At 33.4% G+C, this 27,562-nt stretch overlaps 3 protein-coding genes across 3 annotated transcripts; all 3 read right to left on the reverse strand.

Moving 5' to 3' along the window:
- Positions 1-113: 113 nt before the first annotated feature.
- On the reverse strand, positions 114-27,562 carry LOC114757533 (TMV resistance protein N-like). Its single transcript, XM_028946612.1, has 4 exons — positions 26,989-27,562; positions 9,776-10,240; positions 448-982; positions 114-337 (listed from the first exon to the last, which is right to left on the reverse strand). Exons 1-4 carry the CDS (start codon positions 27,495-27,497, stop codon positions 299-301), a joined length of 1,548 nt encoding a protein of 515 aa, XP_028802445.1. The 5' UTR covers positions 27,498-27,562; the 3' UTR covers positions 114-298.
- On the reverse strand, positions 978-2,894 carry LOC114757536 (TMV resistance protein N-like). The gene is made up of 2 exons (XM_028946614.1): positions 2,431-2,894; positions 978-1,383 (listed from the first exon to the last, which is right to left on the reverse strand). The coding sequence occupies exons 1-2, from the start codon at positions 2,772-2,774 to the stop codon at positions 1,005-1,007; spliced, it is 723 nt and encodes a 240-aa protein (XP_028802447.1). The 5' UTR covers positions 2,775-2,894; the 3' UTR covers positions 978-1,004.
- Positions 8,302-9,777, reverse strand: LOC114757534 (disease resistance protein RPP2B-like). Its single transcript, XM_028946613.1, has 3 exons — positions 9,248-9,777; positions 8,849-9,151; positions 8,302-8,768 (listed from the first exon to the last, which is right to left on the reverse strand). The coding sequence occupies exons 1-3, from the start codon at positions 9,734-9,736 to the stop codon at positions 8,409-8,411; spliced, it is 1,152 nt and encodes a 383-aa protein (XP_028802446.1). The 5' UTR covers positions 9,737-9,777; the 3' UTR covers positions 8,302-8,408.

Raw genomic sequence — 27,562 nt, forward strand, 5'->3', positions numbered from 1 at the left:
ATATTTTGGTTATTGCTCATAAAGGAGTTGTTCCCATTTACTTGTGATGCAAGTATCATGCCGCTTTTTCATCCCGTATGCTTGTGATGCAGCTATCAGTCAAAATCAATTCCTTAAGGCTGTATGGTCGAAATTTATATGGCAATGAAGCAAAAGGATATTGGTGCCATGAAATATACCGGAGTTGCGATGAAAGGTGATGTAAGACCCCTGAAAATTTCACATTGCGAAGTATGAGTACTCTCAGATTTTTCATGTGTGATAAACCTTCAACCCTCAATATAGTTTCTTGTGAATCTTATAGCTCGAGAACTATTGCTTTAACCTTTAGAGCCGCCTGAAAATGAACACATTTATATAAAAGCAATGCAAGTAAGATTACTTAGTATACTATATATTAATGTTTCAACCAAACAAGAAATGTTAAAGGAAAGAAAAACAACTTACTGTGTCACGTTGCACAACACTATAAACATCAGCAAAATCCCATAATCTACTCCATTCTTCTGGCTTGGAAGGGAATTGATTCTGAACAATTTCTCTTCCCATTTGCAGTAAACCATGCATTTGTATTTTTTGATCTATAATGGTGATGAGTGACTTTTCATCCAAAAGTTGAATTCCATTGTCCTTAACCAAATCGCAAGACCGTAAGACTCCTTTTACAAATTTGATCTCCTTCCCTATGAAAAAACATGCAATGTCTAGAAAGGCTTCTGCGTGCTTATTATCCAAATCATCAAAACTTTGTTTGAGTACTTTAGTTAACGACGGCTTAGCCAATATTTTGAATTGAACCAAGGCATTACTCCAATCTGAGGGTTTTATGTTAAACAAGAATGAGCCCAGCATAACAATTGCCAATGGATGGCCATTAGTATATTGGAGTACACTATCTACTTGCTCCTCATAAACTCTTGCTGGGAAACCACATTTGAAAGCTTTCCTACAAACTAACTGAAGAGCTTCGTTCTTGGTCAATATGATGATTCTACTCCCTCTACCTAACCAGTTATGCTTATCACATTGAGCACTAATTGTAGATCATAAAATTGATCAACACAATCAAGAACTATGAGAGTTCTCTTGAGATGACTTGGCTTTATGGTCTCATAAAATTCAATTGCTTTAAGTATGAAACAAGAAGCATCGAAATGGCGAGAGATCTTATCATAGAGAACTCTAGCAAGAGTTGTCTTCCCTGCTCCCCCAATACCACAAATACCCACAACTCGAACCCCATCTTTTGATCCAAGATCAAGAAGCTTTTCTACTTCTCTCACTCGCGATTTCATTCCTACTAGGTCTGCATCAAGATACACTAATTGACGTACTTTTTTCTTGACCTCTCTAACAATGCCATCGACAACTTGTGGACTTGGGCTGAAGCAAAAACAGAAACAAAAGTACGAATCAATTACAACTAATCACTTATTCATTGACTAAATTAATAGAGAAAAAAAACATGACTAAATTTACTCACTCATATGGTATATTACAGCCAGAGAGATCTGCCTACATCAAGGATCCTCTTTGAGTCCGTACTTGTTCTACATTGTTCTGGATGTTTTAACTGAACCTATTCAAGAAAGAATCCCTAAGTCCATGCTTTTCGCCGATGATATAGTTCTCATAGCAGAATCAAAAAAAGAGATTAACACTAGATTGGAATTATGGAGAAGGACTTTAGAGTCAAAAGGTTTCCGTTTAAGCAGGAACAAAACAGAATATATGCATTGTGATTTTGGGAGGAGGCAAGGCAATGGGGATTTGGAGGTGAAGATGGGGGAGCAAATCATTCCCCAAGTATCAAAGTTTAAATACCTAGGATCCATTATACAGGAGGATGGGGAAATTGATGGAGACGTTTCTCATAGAATACAAACTGGCTGGTTAAAGTGGAGGAAAGCTACCAGAGTTATTTGCGATAAGAAGGTACCTAAGAAACTTAAAGGAAAATTTTATCGGACTGCGATAAAACCAGCTATGTTGTACGGTTGTGAATGTTGGGCAATAAAGGGAAAACAAGAGCACAAAGTCGAGGTAGCAGAAATGAGGATGTTGAGATGGATGTGTGGTCATACAAGAAAAGATAGGATTCGAAATGAAAATATTAAAGCAAGAGTAGGTGTGGCACCTATCCAAGAGAAAATAGTTGAAAATCGCTTAAGATGGTTTGAACATGTGCAGAGAAGGCCATTGGAGGCCCCGGTAAGGAGGGTGGATCAAACAAGATAGAGTCCTATAAAAAGGAATAGAGGAAGACCAAGAAGAACACTTAATAAGGTCATTGAACGAGACCTCCTAGTCAATAACATATCTAAGGATTGGGTTGTTGACAGAACACGATGGCGTCGTGTGATTCATGTAGCCGACCCCATCTAGTGGGATAAGGCTTTTTGTTGTTGTTGTTGTTGTTTCATTGCTCACCTCCATTTGTGTACCTTGCGTAAATTTGCTGTGAACCTCTGTTCATGTTCAGCGAAAGCTTTTTGGAAAGAATTACTCCGGTTTTGTACCTCAAATGGATCTACATCATAGAAAATCGGGAAAACAGTATATTGGGGTTTATGAATGCGTGCAGCGATCTTAGAGAGTTCCTCAAGGCACCATATGGAAGAAGCATGGCTTTTGGAGAAGACAACGATGGAAATGTTAGATTGTCGAATTGCTTTGAGAAAGCGATGTGGAAAAAGGATGGAATCAGCTAGCTCAAGCTTCTTGTCATCCCAAAAGGTGTTTAAATCTTCAGTTTCAAGGGCTAGCCAAGGCATCTCTGTGAATTTGCAAGTTTAATTTCATCATCATCTTTGAAACTTAAATAAACATGGATTGGCCTTGATGATGATGATCCACCGTTGAAACTCTCCATGTGTCTATAAACTTTCAGCCTTGAATATCAGCTGCCTTTCTCAGTGAAATTGAATAGATAAAAGAAAATTGAATAGTAAATGAGCATAATAATCACCACCGAGTTGCCTCCAACGTCCGCTGATCGATTGATTTCAGAAGGTGAAGTGGAAGTGATTCCCCTGTTTCGTTCTTCTCTTCATCACTGCGTTGAAGAAAATTTATGCAAAAGAAATGAAGCTACAATAATAATTCAAGCTAGCCGACCAAAAATAGCACTTTTTTGTGGGAACAAAGCAGAGTGTTGCATCAACTGACTTTTCAATAGTATTCTGATAGGGAATCTAAAGAACTCTGAAAAATTAATTGACTCAAATCTATTGATACTTTCATTTTTGTTGTTAGCCGTATAATTTTTATTTTGCCGAAACCTTATTATATCGTCTGATGGCATCACATTGCAACTCTCAATAAGAACGTTGTAAGATCAAATCTAAAGAATATAAAGTACTAGCTCTGCTTCTAAATATACGAACTAGTTTGTTATACAATTTGCCTATTTTGGTAATTAGTCAATTTTTGGTTTCCACTTAAGATACTTGGCCAATTCGGTTTTGCTTTCTCTTGTCCAATTTTTATTTTGGTTCAGAAAAATATACTGTAAATTTGTTTCTCATTTGGTGGTTGAATTGATATTTTTTGTTGCTTTCTATTTTTATAACATAGGAGGGCTACTAAAAAGGCACCCGTCTTTTTTTTTTTAAGGTAAATAATACTTAACAATTATTGAGAACAACTGTCAGGTATTGGGTATCAAAAGACGATTAATGGGGTTGCAATACTTAACTATTTTATTATTAAAATTGTCAAGTATTCCCACAAATATTTGACGGTTAATAATTGTCATATATTTACTATGCGAATATATGACGCCTATATATTTGATAGTTCATAACTGTCATATATAAATAAAAATAACCGTCAAACATTTGTATTTTTGCAGTACTGGCCAAAAGGTATTCAAATGACAAATTGTTAGTTTGAAGAGCAGTCCATAGCCTATCTATGATTATGCAAGTTTCTTTATCTCCTTTGAAACTTAGATAAACATGGATCGGCCTTGATGACGATGATGCTGCACTAATGAAAATCTCCTCTCTCACTCTCATGATTGGTTGCCTTTCTAATGGGAAAACTGGATAGAGGTGGAGTCACAATTGCTCACTTAGCTTTCGAAGATCAGCGAATGTAAAAGAGCGACAAAGTTAGAGCTCTATGCGAGTGCGCGCACCTTTGGTAAGAATTACTACTAAAAATTAAAAGGTTTGTTAATTTCTTCTTCTTTATTTTGACTATTATGTACGTTGCTTTAGTAACGTTGTTGAATTTTCAAGTGGATAAAAAGTTGACAGACAGAAGACCCAGCTAAGCATGCCCTTTTCATAAGTAGTTCTTGGACATCGTTTCTTTTATTTATTCATTGTTAATATAATCTTTAGTCATTTAAATTTACACTGATTTTATTTTTGATCTCTCAAAATTTTAAGTCATAAATTTTAGTTCTTCAAGGAGTAAAATAGTTCAAATTTTTAATAAATTATAGGAATTAATGTTTTAGAAGGAAAGAAACTTGAAGAACCGAAATCTGTGATTTGAAACTTAAAGGATCAAAGTCAGAATAAAAATAAACTCATGAGATTAAAAATTATATTAACCCGTTCATTTATTATTTTCATAGAATACGAGCTCAGATTGTTTTTTTTTTTTTTTTGGGTGATTGTTTAGCTATTTTAACAGATGACCTAACATTATAAGTGGGATCAAATTCGTGATCTCTTATTTACATATTAGCATTTAAATCCCCAGGTTACAATACCATACCGTTGCTGGAATTCGGACCTAAAAGCACCGATTTAATCATGTAGTCACTAGATTGTGTTAATAATTGGTCAACAGTTATTTGAAATTCTTTATAATTTGCCTATTGAGAATTTGAGACTTGAAAATTTTGATTAAGAAAAACTAATTACTGTCCAAAGCTTTTTTTCTTTTAATTTTTTTAGTGAGACAAGATTTTGAAGATTTTTTACGGCTCTGTGAATTATAAAAGACGTGCGTACACGGATCAAAGAGGAAGCATAAAATGAAAAAGAAAAGAGGTTGCCAAGGAGGACATGCCTCAGGGCCTGCCTTGAAAAAGATCCTAATTAAAGAGGAGTTTCTATGTCTTTATAATTTCTTTGAGCAAAGTGGGATGCAAAGTAAAGTGTTTCTTATTCTTTTTTTTCCCTTTATGAAAAGGCAAAATGATACTAAATAATAAAGTGCCTTTTATTTACCTTTAAATATAAATAAATAAATGAAAAATTAAACAAAAATGCCTCTTTATGATATGTTCGTCCTCTTTCCCATTGATGGATCAAGCTGTGATAATTTAGTGCATCCTTCAAGCTCTAGCCTCTCAAAATATAGAAATTTGGCATTTTCGTTAAAACTCTGGACCCATAAAGATTCATGCTTCTCAATCAAAAGAAAATTTGTCAATGGAAAATAGTGTACCGAACAATTAGCTAAACAATATCTATAAGTTAGAAGGGCTTGCGCACACATACTTATCATTAGGCAAAATCAATTCCCAAAGACAATAGGGTCTAAAAATTGAAGGCAAAGAAGTGAAAGGATATTGGTGCCGGGAAATATATTGGAGCAATGCTGAAAGAAATGACACTAGAAAAATACATGTTTTTGGGTAGGAAAATAGAGGCATTGGATGAATTGGAGCAAAACAGAGCAAAGCATAGTGTCCTGGCTTGGACAGAATATCAAAAGGACGAGACTATTTACGATAAACCAAACTCCCCCTTAACACTTTTGTTAATTTGGTATGCTGCTGCTTCGTTTGAAAAGAAGATAAAAAGTTGATAAAGATGAGACACAGCGTACGTAGGCCCCTTTCTTCATTGCATGTTGACGTTTTCCTATCTCTTACCAGCTTGGATTCTGCAATCTAATTTGAAGGTTTTTAATAAAACTATCTGCAATCTTGCTTTAGATTCTTTAGATGATTCTCAGGATTTTGCAACGTGCCCTCAATATTTATTGAATTTTTCTGAGCTTTCAAAACATAGCCTTAGGGTCACACTTTTTCATGGAAATTTGTTTACGTATTCATATATATGCAAGGTGTTTTTCTATGGAAAAAAACACACTTTAATAAGAATGCCTCAGTTTTTTTAATGAAAAAATGGTTATCATATAATCATTCGCATGCAGGGAAATAGTATAATAATGATTTTAAATATCCGCAATAAATAAATTAGAATAATTTAATTATTGATAAAACTTGGTTATACAGATCCATTAAAATAATTTTGAATTTTATTGTTGAATGAAGAAAAACTTCTAATTATAAAAAGTAATATTCATCGAAGCAGTGCGATTTGCCGTAAAAGATGAGAGAGAGCCACTTTTATGGAGGGGTAGTCAAAGAAAGTCCTGTGCAGCTTTTTGAATGCCACGTCACATATATATTAATTCTTAATATAAAACTCATTTAACTAATTTGATTAGATTAAGGAAGTTAGGCAAGTTAGTTAATTATAATAAATATAACACGTTTTTTCTAAAATACTATAATTATCTTTTTAATACCCCTCTTCCTCTTTTACTTGATTATGGTTGACGGAGTATCCTATAATTTTGAAAAAATCGATAAATATGAAAAATGAGTCTTATATTTAGGACTAAAACCATAAAAAAATAAATGAAAAATATAGGAAAAATCACAAAAAAAAAAGTCAAAATAAAAAAATTATAAACAAGGACCCATAACAATATGACTATGAATAGTATGGATTTGATAACAATTTTATAACTGGGTTCTTGTATGTAATTTTATTTATTTTAGTATTCTTTTTTTGTGATTTTCCCAAAATATATCCCATTGGGCTTCCTAGATGAACAGGACAACACTGCCAGATGTTGAAGCCCAAGTTACACTAGCAAGTACAAACGAAACCCAAACCAAACAAGGGAAATACTGGGACTCTTAACACATAGCCCCAAACAAAGCGGTAAAGCCACACATGAAACGCAGTGCGAACCCCTTATATAGGGCGTATTTGGATTCCCAATCGGTAAGTGTGTCTATACTTATCTCTATCGTGTTTCATAAATCATAATTAAAAAATTATTTATAAATTACTTATATATCATTCTAAACAAACCTTTAAATGTGTTGGAAATCGGTTTGGGACCAAAACTTATTCCCTTTTGGACCATCTAAATCAAATATAAAATTTTTAATTAATTATTTTTAAATAAAAATAGTTTTTAAAAAGTTTACTTTAGAGTCTACGTCCATTAAAATAATTATTTTAAAAAAATTAAAAAAAAACCTAGACCGTACAAATCAGATTTAAATAATACAAAAGGAACAAGCTTTGATTGCTCATTTAGGACTTGTTTGGATTGACTTATAAGTAGTTTTTTTAAATATGATTTACGGAATATGAGATAAATATGTAAAGAGAGTTTTGTCTCAATTTACGTAAATTTACTAAACAGTCTGTTTTGAACGGAGCTCTAAACAAGCTAAAAGATAAGAACCCAAACCGCTTTCAGTTATTTTCTCTCTTTGTTTCCCTTGTTATCATCTGCCTCCCAGTGGCGATCGATCGGTGTCGGCGGCACTATTCTCAGTGCCCAGCCTCAAGCCCATCATGGACGGCGGCTGCCCTCAGCTCCATGCCAGTACTCTTGTTTTGCTTCTTGCCACCACTCTTCAATCTCCATCCTTCTACCTTGAAGAATGGACCTCCCTCCGTTTATGGATTAAATTAAGTATTGAAATTTATGACAATAAAGGCGTTTCACCTGTTATGTAAGAAAACCAATTGATTCATGTAGAATAAAGATGAAAGCTGCTTTTCGTTTTATAGTAAAACTTTTGCAATGAAAATAAATCACAGAACAAACATATTATTTTTTTAACAAATAATGTTTTTGTTAAATATAAATAAATTGTTGTGTGTGTGTGTGTGTAATATCGCTGTGTCCATGTCTAAACGACTTTTCACCGTTTCTGTAACGTTCAGTGTTGGAACTGAAAACAATTTCGAATTTATTTATCTTTATATGTATATTTTTGGGGAAAAACATAATATGCTTGAGTATAATATGATTTTAATAAAAATATCCTCAACACAAAATTAAAAATTAAAAAACATATTAAAGTGTATTAAGCTGAAGTAATCTTTTATTGTTGCTATTAAATCATCAGTAGTGGCACTGATTGTATGATAAAATGGCCACTAATCTATTAATATGATATCAAAATACGCCTAACTCGATAAATCTTGAACTAATTGTTAATGTTAATAAACATTTATATATGCCTCATTATTTTCACGAGCAACCCTCAATCATTATCAATGTAATAGGCTAATGGCATCGCATCATCATAACATTCATTAGTAGGCGAGAAAGTTGGTACGTGTGAGAAACAAACATGATTAATAAATTAAATGTGGCATATACACTTAAATATATTTTTGTCTCTATAGCTTCTTTCTCTTGCAAGGAGGAAGTGATTGCTGAATACTTTCTGTTTCACCAAGCTCCGCAAGATCAAAACAATGAAACTTTAAACAATTGGCAAATTTGGAGCAACCAGCCAAATTTAACATTTCTAAAGAGGGCAAAGAAAATAAAGCATTGGGAATACTAACAAGATTACTACAATTTCTCAAATTTAAGAAGTTGAGCCTCCAACGAGAAGCAATTGATGGATCAAGGTATGATAATTTAGAGCATCCTTCAAGCTCTAGCCTCTCAAGTTTTGGAAGGGATAGAAAATTTGGCAGCTTTATTAAATCTTTGGAGCCACTAAGATTCATTTTCCTCAAGCGAGAGAATTTCTGTGGATAAAAAAAGTGTAGCAGACAATTAGTAAAACAACATCGACACGTTAGAAGGGCGTAGGCACAGTTAACATTACCTTCCATTCATCTATCAATTTAGCTGGTGCTGTTTCTTCATCCCATATACTTGTTATGCAACTATTAAGCAAAATCAATTCCTTGAGATTTTCGGGTTCAAATCTTGATGGCAAAGAAGTGAATGGAAATTGATACCACGAAATATATCTGAGCTCCCTTGAAAGATCCTTTAGAACTCCAGAAAATTTCACGTTACGAAATATGAGTAATTTAAGATTTCTCATACATGATAAACCGTCGACCCTCAATTTACGCCCTTGTGAATCTTCTAGTTCCAGGACTATTGCCTTTGCTTTAGTGAACTGATAATAAACACATTTATGCAAAAATAATGCAAAGTCAAGTCACTTAAAGTATATATTAATGTCTCAACCAAGAAAAATGTTATAAAAACTTACTTTGTCATTTTGCATAACACCATAAATATCTTCAAAATCCCATAATCTACTCCACTCCTCTGGCTTATGAGGAAATTCATGTCGAACAACTTCTTTTCCCATTTCTTGCAATAAACTATGCATTTGAATTTTTTGATCCATAACGACCATGAGTGATTTTTCAATCAAAACTTGTATATATGGTTGGAATCCATTAAAACAATATCTATAGATACTATCCAAAATTCCTGCTACAAATTTAATCTCCTTCCCTGTGAAAAAACATGCCATATCTAAAAATATTTCCTTACACCTGCCGCCCAATTCATCAAAACTCTTTTTGAGGACCTTCGTTATCATAGAATTGACAACCTTTTTGGATTCAACCATGGCACTGCTCCATTCAGAAGCTCCTCTATTATATAAGAATTGGCCCAGTACTACAATCGCCAATGGAAGACCACTAGCATATTGGAGCACGCTATCTATTTGCTCCTCATAACCTCTCATTGGAAAATCACATCTGAAAGCTTTTCTACAAAATAATAGAAGTTAACCCTATAAATATCATGCTTTTCAAACATCTTAAGCACTCCTTCATCTCTAGTTGTTATGATGATTCTACTCCCTCCTCCTAATAGGTTTTCTCTTACGGCAATGATCAGTGATCGTAGAATATCACCAATACCAACAACATCGAGAACTAAGAGAGTTCTCTTGTAATTTCCTAGCATTGTGTTCTGATTAAATTCAATTGCGTTGAGTACCAAATAAGAAGCATCAAAATGGTGAGAGATCCTATCATGGAGAACTTTCGTAAGAGTTGTCTTCCCTGCTCCACCCATACCACAAATGCCCACAACCCGAATGTCATCTTTTGAACCCAAATCAAGAAGCTCTTCTACTTCTCTCACTCGAGATCGCATCCCTACCAGATCAACATCAGCATAGACTAATTCACGCATTTTTTTCTTGACCTCCCTAATGATGTCATCAACAACTTGTGGCTCTGGCCTGAATAAATGATAAACAAAATTAAACCACCAAATTAATCACCTAGTCTATACATTATTTCACTAACTGATCGACGGTTGCTTGAATGTAACTATAATTTGCCTATTGAGACCTGAAAGTTGTATGATCACGGAAAAAGGCAAGATTAAATTACTCACTCGATTGGAACCTCCCAACCAGAGAGATTGGCCACTTGTTTTATTGCTAACCTCCAACTGTGTACCTTGCGCAAATTTGCTGTGAACCTTTGTTCATGTTCAGCAAAGGCTTTTTCGAAAGAGTTACTCTGGCTTTGAACTACGGATGGATCTACATCACAGAAAATTGGAAATACAGTATATCGCGGTTCATGAATGCGTGCAGCGATCTCAGAGAGTTCTTCAAGGCACCACATAGAAGCAGCATAGTTTTTGGAGAAGACAATGATGGAAATGTTGGATTGTCTAATTGCTTTAAAAAAGTGACGAGGAAGAAAGGAGGAGTCACTTGGGTCAAGCATCTTGTCATCCCAAAAGGTATTCAAATCATTACTTTCAAGAGCAGCCCAAAGCCTGTCCGTAAATCTGCAAGTTTCATTATCTCCTCTGAAACTTAGATAAACATGAATTGGCCTTGAAGATGATAATGATCCACTAATGAAACTCTCTCCCATCACTCTCGTGGTCAGTCGCCTTTCTCAATGGGAAAGCTGGATAGCCTGGAGTCACACTTGCTCACTTAGCTTTTGAAGCTGAGCGCGAATGCAAGGAACCAAAAAAATAAGAACCCTTAAATGAAATGAAGAAGAGAAGGTTGTAAAAGGAGGAAATTTCTGGGATTTTTCCCTGAAAGAGATCCGAAGGAGCAATCTTCCTGTCCTTAGTATAATACTTATTTTGTAGTACAATTTACACTATAAAGTAAGTATTATATTAAGGACATGAGAAGTATTTCTTAAGGATTTTTTTTAATTAATTCATTCTTTTTGTATGGAGTACTTGTTCAGTTTAATTGGACTGTCTATAGCCACTGGGCTGCTTATAATTCTTGAAAAAAATTAGGCTAAAATACCTTTAAAAATAAACAAATAAAAAAAATGCCTCTTTCCAAGCAACTTCGTCCCGTAACGCGTGCTTTTTCAAGTCCGCGTAACCAAAGGAATAAAGACAATAATTACTCACATGATGCCACATTTCACACTATTATGTCATTTAATGGAAATGAAGTTTTCCACAAATTTCAAAACATAGGCCAAGGTCATCATTGAAATTAAAATTTTTCTAGGCTAATTTTTTATTACTAAAGTATTATTATTTATCCATAACTTATCAAATATTAGAAAATTGACCTATTCTGTTTTTATTTTTCTTAAATTAATCATGATTGTTCAAAGTTTATTAAAGGATTGCTAAATGAATGTTAACACTAATAAAATTAAATTTAAGGTTTCAAGATTTTAATGATCCTATAAATTGAAATGGATTAAACTAAAGTGGTTCTAAAAACTGTCTTTATTGCTCTTAATATTAAAGAGAGAAAGTTATTAAATCAATTAAACACCATTGCGAAGATTTGTCACTCTCCCTTGTGAGAGTTTTCTCTCTCTCCTAAAGTGGGAGTTAGTTACGACGGTTTCTTCACGTCGTTTTTGCCTGAGTGCTTCCCTTCGCCGCCCACTGCGACGGAGGCAAAAAGAGTGCCCCCTCGTCCTTGCTCATTGCATCGACGGGGATTGTGAGGTCTATCCTGTTTCTGGAGTTAGGTAGAATGGAGGTTGGAAGTTCAGGGGAAGGTTCAAGCGGAAGGAATGCAGATCGGAAGGCCGATGATATGACAACGAATCTAGTTTGGAAAAAGCAAGAACAACGTAAGTTGAATGGAGGCGCACTAGTCGGTAAACTAATCACTATGAAATCTTTAAATCGTCAAATTACGATTCAGATGATCAAGAAAGGATGGAATCTAGAGAGGAAAGAAGATTTGGAGGTGATTGAGGTGGAACGAAATGCTTTTATCTTTGAATTTCGAAGAAGCAAGGATTGATTGAGAATCTTGAGAGGCAGGCCTTGGTCAATTCAAGGCGTCTTGCTGAATATACAACCATGGCAGGAGTATATGGCCTTTAAGGAGGTTGATTTTAATTACTATCCGTTTTGGATTCAATTCCACGATCTACCCTCAGCAGGAATGGATATAGAAAATGCTGTGACGCTAGGATCTATGATTGGGAAGGTAATGATGGTAGAGGATCCGAGACATAATGATTTGTTGATTAGAAGTTTTTTACGAGTAAGAGTTCTGGTTGATTTGCAAAAGCCTTTAATAACTGGAATGTGGACTCCTCGACCTGATAATGATCCTATATGGATTAAAGCTAGATATGAAAGACTGTAGAACTATTGTTATAAATGTGGCAGAATTGGTCATGACCAAAGGAGCTGTTTGGTGGATAGAGATCAGGAGGAGGATGCTGATAGAGGATATGGAGGATGGTTGGGAGTGCAAGCATCAAGGATGATTGATGATGCTATTAAGTGTTGGGAGGAAGGCTGGGAGGAATTTGCAATGATGGACAAAGTTAATCTGTCCCAAGCCAAGAAAGTAGTACGTTTGAAGAATGTGGAGGATAAGGAAGGGAATGGTAGTTCGAAACTTGATGAAAATAAAGAGAATATGAATGCTAATCTTCCTGTAAAAGATGATGTTGCTGTTAATAAGAATAACAGTAGTGAAGGTAATAAGCCTCAAGCTAACTGCAGGAGGCAAACTATGGTCGGGGAAACTATGAAAAGCAGGGCAGAGAAGACTAGTGGTAAAGGGACTGAATCGGAAGGTGCAAGGAAAATGGAGAATGTTATTTCTCCAAAGAAAAGAGAAGATTTATCTAAAGCAATAGTGGTTTATGGTACGATTTCACCTATGAGTGAAGTTACTGCTGGTCTAAAGAAGGTAAGATTGAAGAGAAATTTGGAAGAGGTGGAAGATAGTGTGAGTTCTAAAAGAAGGAAGTTATTTTTTGAAGAACCTATTGTAAACAGTGAAAAGGAGAAAAAGACACCATTGAGGAGAGGAAGCCGCAGGAGTGTTCAAAATCTGAAGAAACAAATAAGAAGGGGAGCTGGTAGAGGTCGTTTGGTAGGGAAAGGGAATGCAGATTGTAATGTGGTAAATTTGGCTTGAGATGACCTGATAAATTTGATGACTGGAGGTATTGGTGGCTGGCCTCAAACAGCCATCAAGGAGCCATGAAGATGATTGCTTGGAACTGTCAAGGTCTGGGAAGAACCTTCACAGTCAAGAAGTTGAGGGAGGAGTGTTTAAAGAACAAACCCTCTATAATCTTCCTAATGGAAACAAAAATAAAAGGGGAGAAAGTAAGCAGAATTAGAAGGTTGTGTCAGATGCAAGAGGAATTTTATGTTGATCCAAGGGGAAGGGGAGTTGGCTTGGCGTTATGGTGGAAATAAGATGTGATAGTGAATATATGGTTTAGTTTGAGAAACTTGATCCATGTTTCCTTAGAATCTGATTCTTTTACTGTACCAAATTATGTGACCTTTGTGTATAGGGCACCAGTTAATGATGAGAAGATGTTGGTATGGAATGAAATGAGAAGATTGGGAAGTGGAGTTAGAGGGTCTTGGCTGTGTTTAGGGGATTTTAACGATGTGATTTCAGAAGAAGATAAGTGGGGCAATCTACCAATTGAAATAGGAAGGGCAATAAACTTTCAATGATGTTGGCAGATTGTCATTTCGTAAATTTGGGTTTTAAAGGTGCTAGGTACACTTGGTGCAACAAAAGGCTTGGGGCTGCACATGTGAAAGAAAGATTGGATCAGGCAGTAGCCAATGTGGAGTTTAGAGAGGAATTTCACAATGCTACTGTAATCCATATAGAACCTGTGGGGCCGGACCATCATATGTTGCTGATGGTTGTGATTTTCAGCATTCAAAGGTACCCAAAATGTTTAGATTTGAAGCTTTTTGGGCTGAACATACTGATTTTCTGAGTGTGGTTAAACAAGGTTGGAAACAGTCTGGAGTAAATGGTAATAAGGTGGATGATTTAATTGATAGACTTGATGAATGCAGAAAGGTTCTTTTGAAATGGAGTAGGGTGACATTTCCTAATGCAAGGAAACAAGTTGAACAGCTGACACAGAAATTGAAAGAGTGCACATTGGGTAGTTTGAATGAGCAAAGCAGAGCAGAAGCTAAAAGTTTAATTCAGCAAATTGAAGAAGCTTGGGATAGGGAAGAGAAGTATTGGTGGCAGAGATCTAGAGTGAATTGGCTGCAAGATGGAGACAGAAACATGAAGTTCTTTCATTCAAGCACCATTCAAAGAAGGATAAAGAATAAAGTCACAGAGTTGAAAAGTGATGATGGTAGATGGCTACAGGAAGAAAATGAGGTGAACGATGCTTTCCTGAAATTCTATTCTTCCTTGTTTTCCTCTACTGGCTATAAAAACATGCAGGTGGCTTTATTCTTTGTCAAAAATTCTGTGTTGGCTGAGGATAATGAGAGGCTGGAAGGAAGGGTATCATTCGATGAGATCAAGATGGCAGCATTCCAACTAAATGGTGCAAAGGCCCCACGTCCAGATGGTTACTCTGGTATGTTTTATCAATCTACATGGAACATTTATTGTTTTTATGTCCTTCGGCAAAACAGGTTTGGTTTGGCTCTCCATTGAGTTTGAGGTTTGAGGAGGGACGAATGTATAGGTTGGATAAATGGTTAGGTGACTGGTTGGATTGCAAGGAAAAACCAGATGCCTACGGTTTAGCTCTTTTTGCCACAATTTGCTGGGAAATATGGAAGTCTAGGTGCCAGTGTGTTTTTGAAAAGAGAGAGGAGAAGCCTCTGGAGGCATGGTTGCAAGAAATGATGAAGGTAGCTTTGTTGGTGGTTTTGGGAAGGAAGTAGTAGCAGATTCTGCGTTCATGGCTGAAAGTATCGCTCTGCTTGGGGCTTTAGAATGCTTTGATAAATTTAGCAGTGGGAAAGTAGTGGTGGAGACCGACTGTCAAATGCTATTTGACAAGCTACAGAAAAAGGAGATAACAGGATGTGAGTGGGGCTGTGAGGATATTCTGCAGAAGTGTCATGTTTTGCTAAAAGATAGACATAATTGGGTTCTGTCTTTAGTTGCAAGGAAAGGGAACAAGGCTGCTGATCATCTGGCGGCTGGAGTTTTGAGAAGAGTGGTACCGCAAGGTTGGTTCAATGAACCACCACCTTCTCTGGAACCTTTGTTGCAGTTAGATTTAGTGTACAGATTGGATGAGGAGGAGGGAAGATCTGGAATTGGTTAATTGCTTTCAGTTTGTTTGTTGGCTTCTTTTCCTTTCTGTTTCAGTTTTTACTTTCTTTTGGTACTTTCTTTAGTCGCTTCTGCTTTGGCATTGTGCCTATTGGTATGTGTACTGTTTCGTGCTTCTTAATAATATGGACTATTCAGCTCAAAAAAAAAAAAGAGAGAAAGTTATTATACTATCTTTATGTATAGACATCACAATGGTGCTTGTCTTAATGTTCAGCTATAAATACGAGACTTGAAAATTTTGATCAAGAAAAACTAATCACTATCTAAAGACTTCTTCACCAACTCATACGCTGGGACAAGATTTTGCATATCTCGCGAGGGACGTCAAGAGGAAATTTCCTGGAGCTTCCCTCGAAATGATCTCAAGTGAGGATTTTATATAGGGTAAATATGCATTCACAGCATTTTGATCTTATTTTTTAGGTGCATTCAATGCTCTGATATTTTTTTTTTGGTGCATTTAGTATTCGGATGTTATTTTTTTAGCTATATCCAACACTTTTTAGGATGTCAGACACACTATAAATTAGATCATACTGCTAAATGCATTAAAAAAATAAGATTAGGATATTGGATGTACCTAAAAAAATAAGAATAAAATGTTGAATGCACCTTTATCTTTTTATATATATTTTTATAACTTTAGGCCCCTTTGCGCTTTGTATAATATTACTCAAGACTTATGGAATGTTTGAATTAATTTTTTTTATAATAATTTTACAGTGCACAAGATAAATATGTCATAAAATTTTGTCCGTAAATATATTTTTGTGAGGATCGTTTACGGTAAACCAAACTCCCTCTTCACACCTTTGTTTGTAAATTTGGTATGCTACTTCTTTTGAAAAGCAGATGAAAAGTTCATAAAGATGAGACACAACGCATGTAGGTCCCTTTCTTCATTGTATGTTGACGTTTTTCTATCTCTTCCTGGCTTGGATCCTGCAATCTGATTTGAAAGTTTTTAATAAAAATATCTGCAATCTAGTTTTAAGATTCGTTAGATGATTCACAGGATTTTGCCACGTGCCGTCAATGTATATTGAATTTTTCTGCGCTTTTGAAACATAGCCTCAGGGTCACTTTTTCATGGAAATTTGTTCACATATTCATATATATGCAAAGTGTTTATCTTTTGGGGAAAAAAAAAAACACATTTTAACAAAAATGCTTCTGTTTTTTCATGAAAACATGGTCATAATTACATCATTCGTATACAGGGAAATAGTAAAATAATGATTTTAAATATTGGCAATAAATAAATTAGAATAATTTAATTATTGATAAAATTTGGTCATACAGATCCATTTAAGTAATTTTGAATTTTATTGTTGAATGAATTTTTTTAGGTTAAACTATATATTTAGTTATTTAACTTTATATAAAGTTTCAGTTAACTTTAAAAAATATATTTTTAGTTTTTAATTATAAAATTATTAATTTTAAATGATGATTTTTTGAAACAATTATAGTTATTTTACAAACTAAACTTAATATGTTAACATTTGAAAATGTTTTGTCAACATTCAAAATCTCAATAACATCATTTTTTAAAAATAATTTTAGGATTAAAGGGCTAAATATATATATTAAAGTTAATAAATCAAACTGAAAACTAATGTAAAGTTAAAAAAGTAAAAATATACTTCAGCTAAATTTTTAATTATAAAAAATAATATTCATTGAAGCGGTGTTTAGTCAGCCGTGAAAGCTGAGGGAGAGCCACTTTTATGGAGGGAGAGTGTAATTTTAAACAACTGTAATATCTTATATTCTCAAAATTAACTCAACTAAATTAAATCAATAGAATAATGACAATTTTTCCCTTTACAACAACCAATTTGCAAGAATCACATTACTCTCCAAATTACCACAAGTTAACATTCAGTCATGCAATTAAGCCTAATAAATCTCATAAAAACCCACAAAATGAAATTAAATCACAAGGTGAAAATGATGGCGTAGCTTTTGAAATCTTTTAATGGCTCTGCAAAGGAAAGAGATCAATAAAATAAGAACCTTATAATGAAAACAAGGGGGGATTGTTATGGTGGAAATTTCTTGGAGCTTCCCCTGAAAGAGATATGAACAAGGCTTCCTAATTTCTACGCAGGTGTGTGGCTTCTGCGTCCCAACACACCTGCCACTCATTATGGCTGTCAAATCCTTCTTGATCCAATTACATTCTTGTCCATATCTTGCATTGCTCTGCTTGTGCTCAAGTTCAATGAGATATTTTTCAACTTCTGTTGTTTTCCTTGTTTTTAATTTTTTTTGGTACAATTCATTATTTTTAATTGTTGAGATTACCTCAAATTACACATATACCCATTGTCTTTTTTTATTATTATCAGGCCTGATCAATTCGACTCATATACGCATGAGGCTCAAAATTCACAATTCCTACCAATAAATACAAGATTTCCAATTTGGAAAGCACTAAATGAATCAGATTTGTTCCTAGCGTGTAAGAGGATAAGCAAAGCTACTAACTCATTTACACATTTTGACGGTCTAATGTATCTTAGTAATTCATCAAACAGTTACGCTAACAAAAATCCCGATAAATTGCTTACTGTGACTCTCGGGACAAATATGATCAAAGAAAACTGAATAGTATATGAGCAAATTGATTCCACCAAAAACACCAACGCCCCATGATTCCCCTGTTTCGTTCTTCTCATCATGGCCGGGTTTTATTTAAGCTGAGGATTCCACAATGATATATTTATCGTGTTATAGAAAACCAGTGTACAAGGAATGAAACTAGAATAATACATATTCTCGGGTAGGAAAAATAGTGGCATTGGGTGAATCGGAGCAAAACAGAGCAAAGCGGATAGAAATGGCTTCGTTACGTTGCTTTAATAAGAAGGTAAAAAGCCGACAAGGACAAGACCTAGCTGGAAGAAATTGCATTGATAGTCTCTTATCAGTGCTCTACAATCAGATGATGGAGGCGTGATATGATCTGAAGAAATGCTCAAGGAGATTTCTTAGATGGACTGGCAAAGAAAATAAGGACTTCTTCTCCTTTTATGGCTGGCTGGTTTGCTCTGAAGGAAGGTCTATCAGCTGTGAACAGATTTTGCTGTGTAAATTCTACTTTGGAGATTGATTGCGAGGAGCTCTATAACCTGATGACTGGTAAAGAAAGCGAAGATTGGCGAATGGTTATGTATGGACCTGGTTCGCGAACTTCTATCTCCGTAAGAAGGGAAAATTTCATTTAAGGACAGCAGAAGAGAATCTATATCAGTCAACCTCCAAAACATTCTGAAATATCATTGCAGGACCAAGGGACCAAACTGAAATTAAAATTAAGAGTAAAATTACAATAATACTCCTCACTTTTATTTTTTTAAAAAAATAAATATTAATGGACGTAATTGTTCCGGCCACCGGTGTTTAGGTGGCCATTATCAGAGGTTGGACCTCCGGTGGTCGTTACTGTAGCTCCGGTGGCCGGAATTTTTTTTTTTTTTAAAAACAAGATGGCCAAGAGGTGGTCTAAACCCATAATCCCTTAACACATCAAAAATGATGTAACCACCAAGCCAAACAAGCCATTTAATTATGTGATGCAAATAAAAATATAAATAACAAAACAAATGCAACTATCTAAGCATAAGTGAACAAGTGAAATTCGATGATTTACAAGTAAAATTTAGCAATTTACAACAAAAATTAGGCAATTTACAAATAACATAATGAAATTCACAATTCCAAATGCAAGTATTTAAGTAAAAATGAGCAAGTGAAATTTAAAGATTTATAACAAAAGTTTATGGATTTACAGTCCAAATTTGGCTATTCACAACTCAAAATGTAAGTGTTTGAGTGTAAGTGAACAAGTGAAATTCGACAATTTACAAGTAAAATTCAGTAATTTACAACAAAAATTTGGCAATTTACAAATAACATAATAGAATTCACAGCTTCAAATACAAGTGTTTAAGTGTAAATGAGCAAGTGAAATTTGAAGATTTACAACAAAAATGAAATTTGACAATTTACAAGTGAAATTTGACAATTTCACTTACTCATTTACACTTAAACACTTGCATTTGAGGTTATGAATTCTATAATGTTATTTGTAAATTGTCAAATTCTTGTTGTAAATTGCTGAATTTCACTTGTAAATTGTCGAATTTCACTTGTTCACTTACACTCAAACACTTACATTTTGGATTGTGAATTCTCTTGTGTTTTTTGTTAATAGCCAAATTTAGGTTGTAAATCTATAAAATTTTGTTGTAAGTCTTCAAATTTTATTTACTCATTTATATTTAAATACTTGTATTTGGTATTGTGAATTCCATTATGTTATTTGTAAATTACCAAATTTTTGTTGTAAATTGTTGAATTTCACTTGTAAATTGTCGAATTTCACTTATTCACTTACACTCAAACACTTACACTTTGGGTTGTGAATTCTCTTGTGTTTCTTGTGAATAACCAAATTTGGGTTGTAAATCCATAAATTTTTGTTGTAAATCTTCAAATTTCACTTGCTCATTTACACTTAAAGACTTGCATTTTGGGTTATGAATTCCATTATGTTATTTGTAAATTGTCTAATTTTTGTTGTAAATTACTGAATTTCATTTGTAAATCATTGAATTTCACTTGTTCACTTAGATTTGGATAGTGGTATTTATTTTGTTATATATATTTTTATTTGCATCATATGATTGAATGGTTTGCTCGACTTGATGGTTACATCACTTTTGGTATGCCAGGGGTCATGAATTCAAATCTTCCCTTGGCCACTTTGTTTTTAAAAAAAAATTTCCGGCCACCGGAGCTACAATAACAGCCACCAGAGGTCTAACCTCTGGTGGTGGCCACCTGAGCACTAGGTGGTCGGAACAGTTATGTCCATTAATATTTATTTTTTTTTAAAAAAAGTTAGGGGTATTATTGTAATCTTACTCTTAATTTTAATTTCAATTTAGTCACTTGGTCCGGCAGTGATATTTCAGAATGTTTTGGGGGTTGACTGATATAAATTTCCTTCTGCGGTCCTTAAATAAAATTTTCCCTTGTAAGAATTCAGCAGGCGGTGTTTTTTATCTTTGGTATACGGATCAATATAACTTTTCCTCCCTCAAATTTACCTTTACTTTTGATTTAGTCCTTCAAGTTTTAAACCTTAAATTTTGGTCCCTCAACAGACAAAAAGGTTGTAGTTGTTATAAGTTATAGGAACCAATATTTTAAATAAAAAAACTTAAGGAACCAAAGGTTATGGTTTAAAACTTGAGGAGTGGAAATCAAAATGAAAGTAAATTTGAGGAACCAAATGTTATATTAACCCTTAATATATGCTAACAGAGCTGCTAATTATTTATCAGTGTAAGATTATAATTTTCACAAAATATGAAAAAAATCTGTGGCTTCAAACTACTTTAAGATTTTGGGAAAATTATGTAGAGGTTTACTAATTAACAAAATTAAAAGTACTCTTGACTTCTCATTCTTCGCTTTCTTAACTGCACCCATCAGTCTCCCAGGGCTCTATTTCTTCAGACTCAGTATCTGTGTTAACATCTCTTATCATGACATGAATGGACAAATAAAAAAGAACAAGGATCATTCATGTCATGTTCTGCTTTGTTGAGATAGTCACTTGCTATAGCATTTTCGTTGAAAAAAGAGGTCTAGATCCACTGATTCTTTTGCACTACGCTTTTAGGCAAATCCTTGCTGCATTTATAATAGAAAAGATCTACTATTATTTTTTACAGGAACAATTGAAATTTTTCTGCATTAACAAAAGAAGGATTGATCCCATCCACTTTTTTTTTTTTTTTAAACTTTTTGCTAACTTGATCCCATCCACTTTCTCAAACAATAATGGGTCCGTTGGGATTATCGGTAAAAAAACTTGTTTTTAATAAAAGTTGGATTGGGTACTGTAATTTATATTTGGATTGACTTTTGTAAAAATTAGTTTGTAAAGTAAAAAGTTATTTGGATTATGATTTAATAATTAAGTTTAGTTTATAGAATGATCAAAATGAATATGAATTTTATTAAATAAAAAAAATGATTAAAAATATGAGTTTACAAAATATAATAGTTTAAAATTATTATAATAGAAAAAACTTATATTTAATAAATAAAATATATTTAAATTAGAAATCATAGTAATGTGAAAATTTTTGAACCAAATAGTATTGCATAATTAATTGGATGATATACTTTGCATAATATATGTAAATATAAAATTAAAAATAATATTAAAAATTAAAAATATTATAAAAATATTAAAAATTATTTTTACTTAAGAGAATATTAAAAATAAATAACTAAAAATTGATTAGGAAGCACAAAGAATATATAGAGAGAAGCATAAGAACAACAAAAAAATAAGAGCAAAATTGTCTTTTAATTCTAAAAAGCTACTTTTGCATAAGTTATAAGTGAATTTTACGTGTTTTTGCAATCATACTTAAAAAAGTAACTTTTGACCTACATGTCGTATTCACGGCTTCGAAATTTTCAAACTACTTATCATACCTATAAGCTACCCCCCCTCCAAAGAAAACCAAAAAAACACCTTACCAAACAAGCTATATGCTGTTTAGAGAGACGCATGCTTTTTGTTTTCACTCCCTCTTCCTTTATTTGGTAATGTTGCTAGTGCTCATTTGGACTAGCCGTAGAAAATATAGCTTATTTTCAATTTAGTTTTTAAAAAAATTAGATTGGGTAAAAGTTATATTGAGTCATGTGGTTTATATTTGGATTAGCTTTTATAAATAAATCAGTTTATAAAAGTAAAGTTGTTTGGATTATTATTAAAAAAATAAATTTAGTTGTAAAAGAACAAAAAAAGACAAGAATTTTATTAATTAATATTATTTTAGGGAAAATCCCAGTTACATCCAGTTAAAATATTAAAATTCAAAATCAGGCATTCACTTTATATAAATTTCTAATCAGGCCAAGAGGCCTCATTAGGAATTCATGAATATTTTAAAAGTTCAAAATGCCCCTCAACAATTAAAATGACTTGTTACTTCTATATTTTTCTCCCCACAAATCCTTTTCCTAATCAATTATTTGTAAAAGGTTCCGGCTCGAATAAGTGGTCAAATAGTCCATATTTCTCTCTTTGATCCTCAACACAATGGCTTTTTAAATATTTTCCTGTTTATTCATCACCATGGCATGCCTTTTCCTTTGATTATTTCAGAACAAAACAATTATACATTATGATCCTCTGTCACCACTATTTTATCAGTTTTCCAAATATACATGTGCATATATTATTAAATATATGGAGGATGGATCAATATTAAAACTGAACAAAAAGTAAACCCTTCGAAAATTAAAATCTAGCAGTGAACTACACTATTTGATTGATTAGAGTGTTGGAGTAGTTATTAATATGGATCAATGATTGTATTGTAATTTCCTGTCATGTACTAAAGATCTACTACTTTTATATTTCCGGAAGAGAATTTGTGAGGCAGAAAAATATAAGAGTAACAACTCATTCTAAACTTTCAATAACATTCACAAATCTCTAATTAGGCCTTTGGTCTTGATTAGGAATTTATTCAAAATATAAGTCTCAATTTGCATTTTGGTATTTCAGCTGGATTTGTATGGGATTCTCCTTATATTTTATTCTCTCTCTTTTGTTATACTCTCTAATTAGATTTTTTCATATGTTTTCTTTTATCCTTTATCTTATTTATTATAAAGGTATATTTCAAATCAAAAGTATATTTATAACTTATTTATTATTTTCAGTTAATTTTAACTATTTTTATTATTTATATATTAGTTATTTGAAATTTATAATAAAAATTAGAAGGAGTAGTAAATTTCTTAAAAGTGAAACCCTATTTTTTTAACTTCTTCTCTCTTCACTTTTCAAAAGCCAAAAGCCATAGCCCATAAGCACCAAATTTTTGCTTCTAACTTATTGTGACTCTTTATATAAAAGTGAAATTGCCCAACCGTGAATTCAAACACTACAAGTTTTAATCTCTTCCCTATCCTCATGTTTATATTACTTTGTAGGGCATGCTTTCATTTATTAGTATCATTTTGTCTTGTTATAAGGAAACTTATTTACACGCCTAGCTAGCCAAATTGGTACGGATCGGTGAAAGGATCACATTGTCTCCGTCAACTGTGGACATATTCAATTGTAAATTACGAAATTTAATTGTAAAGTCGTGATAATTAGTTGTAAATTTCAGGCAATTAATTTCCAAAAATCATTTGCATATGTGAATCTATAATTACACATGAGCATTTTAATAATTAAAAAAATAAAATAACAAGTGTTCATATTTTATAAGTAAATTTATAAGAGCTCACACATACACATACATTTTAATCACTAGCGACAACAATATAACAGGTATCTTATAAAAATTTACAAATTCTAATTTACATTATAATAATTAATACAAAAATTTACAAGTGTTCATAGGTCAATTTAAAAGTGTACACATGTATTTTAACAACTCACAATAGCAAAATAACATGTGTAATTAAAAAAACTTGACCTAATAAATATAAGTAACTTAACAGAAATTTTGTCCTTTTACGTGATGCCTTCAATTTTACACCTGTAAATTCTCATTAGTTACAACTATCTAGTTTGTTTGGGAAATCCCCAAATACACTTAAACAGGAATAGGTGTTTCTTGAGACAAAACTCCTTTCATATAAAAATAACTTCAAATAAGTTAATCCCAACAAATTTTGGCCCATACTGCCATTTAAAAAAGTACCTCTTGATCTTTAAGAACTCCTTCTCTCATATTTACAACGAACAACTAATCGCAAAAAATTTACAAGTAAAATTGTCGTAATTTACAACCTTAAAGCTGAAGGAGACAATGTGGCACTTTCACATCCACAGAAAATTATAATTAACCAGGTCCTAAGATATTTGCGGCTGTATTTTTTATAGAGATTTAATTATAAATAAATTTCTCATTTTTTTTTACCAAGAATAAATTTCTCATTTGAGACTTATACATAATTTATTTTTGACTTTTTTCTCCGGATGGTAGTAGTAAGGGATCATCGACTGAGGAAAAATGATGCCAGGACAAGTAGATTTGTGACGGGAAAGGCTTTTCATCCTTTAAGTATGATAGAAGCCCAATCAGTTTCTAGATTAAAGTATCCGATACATGTTTAATTATTTACGGGATAGTGAGAAAATTTCTTTATATAAATATATAATTGTACTCTTCATTTATTATATATTATGTTGACTTTATTTTCATGATATATGTATAATATATATTAAATATAACATTGGAAAGTTGTTAAATTTTAAAAGAGATAGATGCATGTGACAAACAAACATGACTAATAGATTAAATGTGTAAAATAGCATTTCCGAATATCAAATATAATAGACTTAAATAGATTTTTGTCTACATAGCTTCTTTCGCTTGCAAGGAAGAAATGATTGCTGAATGCTTTTCCTTCCACCGAGCACCGCATCAAAAGGAAGAAACTTCAAACAATATGCAAATTTGGAGCAACCAGCCAAATTTAACATTTTTAAAGAGAATAGAGAAAATAAATCATTAGGAATACTAACTAGATTACTACAATTCCTCAAATTTAAAAATTCGAGTGTTGAAAGGGAAGCCATTGATGAATCAAGCTGTGATAATTTACTGCATCCTTCAAGCTCTAGCCTCTGAAGAATTGGTAAGGAATCGGCATTTGGAAGCTTTATTAAATCTTTAGACCCACTAAGATTCATGTTTCTCAAGCAAGAGAATTTCTGTGGATAAAAAAAAAACCAAACAATTAGCCAAAAAAAAATCTGCAAGGGCATATATGGGCACAATTAACATTATCTTCCATCTGTTAACCAAAAAAAAAAACTTACCTTCCATCTTTTAACTACCTTTTTTTCATCATCATCCCATATACTCGTGACGCGGCTATTAGGCAAAATCAATTCGGCAAGATCAAGGGGGTGAAAACTTGATGGTAAAGAAGTGAATGGATATTGGTGCCATGAAATATATTGGAGCTGCCAGGGAAGATGCTCTAAGAAACCAGAAAATGTTACATTGCGAAATATGAGTAATCTAAGCTTTCTCATGCGTGATAGACCTTCAGCTCTCAATGTACGCCCTTGTGAATCTTCTAGTTCCAAGACTATTGCTTCAACTTTAAGAGTAGCCTGATAATAAAAACATTTATATAAAAATGATGCAAAGTCAAATTACTTCAATTTTAGTACATTATATGTCAATGTTTCAACCAAAAGAACATTATAAGAAATTACCGTGTCATTTTGCATAACAATAAAAATATCATCAAAATCCCATAATCTGCTCCACTCTTCTGGATTACAAGGAAATTCATGCCGGACAATTTCTCTTCCCATTTCTTGCACTAAACTATGCATTTGAATTTTTTTATCTATAATGGCCATGAGTGACTTCTCAATCACAACTTGTATATTGTACTTCACTGGGCAGAATATATCATCAAGAGAATATATATAAATACTATCCAAAATTCCTTCTACAAATTTAATATCCTTCCCATTAAAAAAACACGCCATGTCTAAAAATGTTTCCTTGCACTTGTGGTCCATTTCATCAAAACTGTTTTTGAGGACCTTCATTATCATAGAACTAGCGACCTTTTTAAATTCAACCAAGGCACTGCTCCATTCAAAACCTCTTCTATTATATAAGAAATGGCCCAGTATTACAATTGCTAATGGAAGACCACTTGCATATTGGAGTGCACTATCTATTTGCTCCTCATAACCTCTCACTGGAAAATCACATTTGAAAGCTTTTTTACAAAATAATTGAAGAGCTTCATCCTTGTTCAATAGTTTAACCCTATAAATATAATGCTTCCCAAACCATTTAAGATCTCCTTCATCTCTAGTTACTATGATGATTCTACTGCCTCCACCTAACATGTTAGAATTTACAAGGGAGATCATCTGATTTACATATGAGGGAAGACGAATGCCATCAATAACCACGAGAATATTTTCTAGGATATTCTTTTTGAGATATTCTTGAGTTGCAACCTTGTGAAATTCAGATGCATTGATTATGAAATGGGAAGCATAAAAATGATGGGAGATCCTATCATGTAGAACTCTAGCAAGAGTTGTCTTTCCTACCCCACCCATACCGCAAATGCCCAACATGCGAACTTCATCGTTCATACCCAGCTCTAGAAGCTTTTCTACTTCTCTCACCCGAGATGGCATTCCTACTAAGTCCGCATCAACATACTCCAATTGACGTACTTTTTTCTTGACCTCTATAACGATGTCATCAATAACTTGTGGGTATGGGCTGAAGTAAAACCAGAAACAAAAGCACCCAATTAGTAACTTATTCAATACCCCGTTACACTATAATTGATAGAGAAAAGAAAGCAAAAGTAAATTTGCTTACTCATATGGTACATCCCAACCCGCAGAGAGATTGGCCACTTGATTTATTGCTGATCTCCAAATGTGTGCCTTGCGTAAATTTGTTGGGAACCTTTGTTCATGTTGAGCAAAAGCTTTTTCAAAAGAGTTACTTTGGTTTTGAATCTCAGATGGGTCGACATCACAGAAAATTGGAAAAACAGTATATCGCGGTTCATGAATGCGTGCAGCGATCTCTGAGAGCTCCTCAAGGCACCATACAGAAGAAGCATAGTTTTTGGAGAAGACAACGATGGAAATATTGGATTGTCGAATTGGTTTAAGAAAATGACGAGGAAGACAGATGGAATCACCTGGTTCAAGCTTCTTATCATCCCAAAAGGTATTCAAATCATCAGTCTCAAGAGCAGCCCACAGCATATCTGTAAATCTACAAGTTTCGTCATCTCCTTTGAAACTTAGATAAACATGAATCGGTCTTGATGATGATGACGATGGTCCAATAACGAAACTCTCCTCTATCACTTTCATGATCGGTCGCGTTTCTCAGTGGGAATTAAGCTGGATATAGGGGAGTCACAATTGCCCACTTAGCT

This window comes from Neltuma alba, unplaced genomic scaffold (genome assembly GCF_004799145.2).
Source record: "Neltuma alba isolate B1F8T4 unplaced genomic scaffold, ASM479914v2 tig00010608_pilon, whole genome shotgun sequence".
Classification (NCBI taxonomy): Eukaryota; Viridiplantae; Streptophyta; class Magnoliopsida; order Fabales; family Fabaceae; genus Neltuma; species Neltuma alba.

Excerpts from the sequence above, each read along its gene's own strand:
- LOC114757534 (XM_028946613.1), bottom strand. The coding sequence starts at position 9,736 with ATGAGAGGTTATGAGGAGCAAATAGATAGCGTGCTCCAATATGCTAGT. Across the intron at positions 9,152-9,247 it reads GTGTTATGCAAAATGACAAA|TTCACTAAAGCAAAGGCAAT; the intron begins GTAAGTTTTTAT and ends GTTTATTATCAG. Across the intron at positions 8,769-8,848 it reads AATTGATAGATGAATGGAAG|AAATTCTCTCGCTTGAGGAA; the intron begins GTAATGTTAACT and ends TTTTATCCACAG.
- LOC114757536 (XM_028946614.1), bottom strand. The coding sequence starts at position 2,774 with ATGCCTTGGCTAGCCCTTGAAACTGAAGATTTAAACACCTTTTGGGAT. Across the intron at positions 1,384-2,430 it reads CGCAAGGTACACAAATGGAG|CCCAAGTCCACAAGTTGTCG; the intron begins GTGAGCAATGAA and ends TTTTTGCTTCAG.
- LOC114757533 (XM_028946612.1), bottom strand. The coding sequence starts at position 27,497 with ATGAAAGTGATAGAGGAGAGTTTCGTTATTGGACCATCGTCATCATCA. Across the intron at positions 10,241-26,988 it reads GGTTGGGATGTACCATATGA|GCCAGAGCCACAAGTTGTTG; the intron begins GTAAGCAAATTT and ends TCATTTATTCAG. Across the intron at positions 983-9,775 it reads GATATTTATAGGGTTAACTT|ATTGACCAAGAACGAAGCTC; the intron begins CTATTATTTTGT and ends TAGAATCATCAT.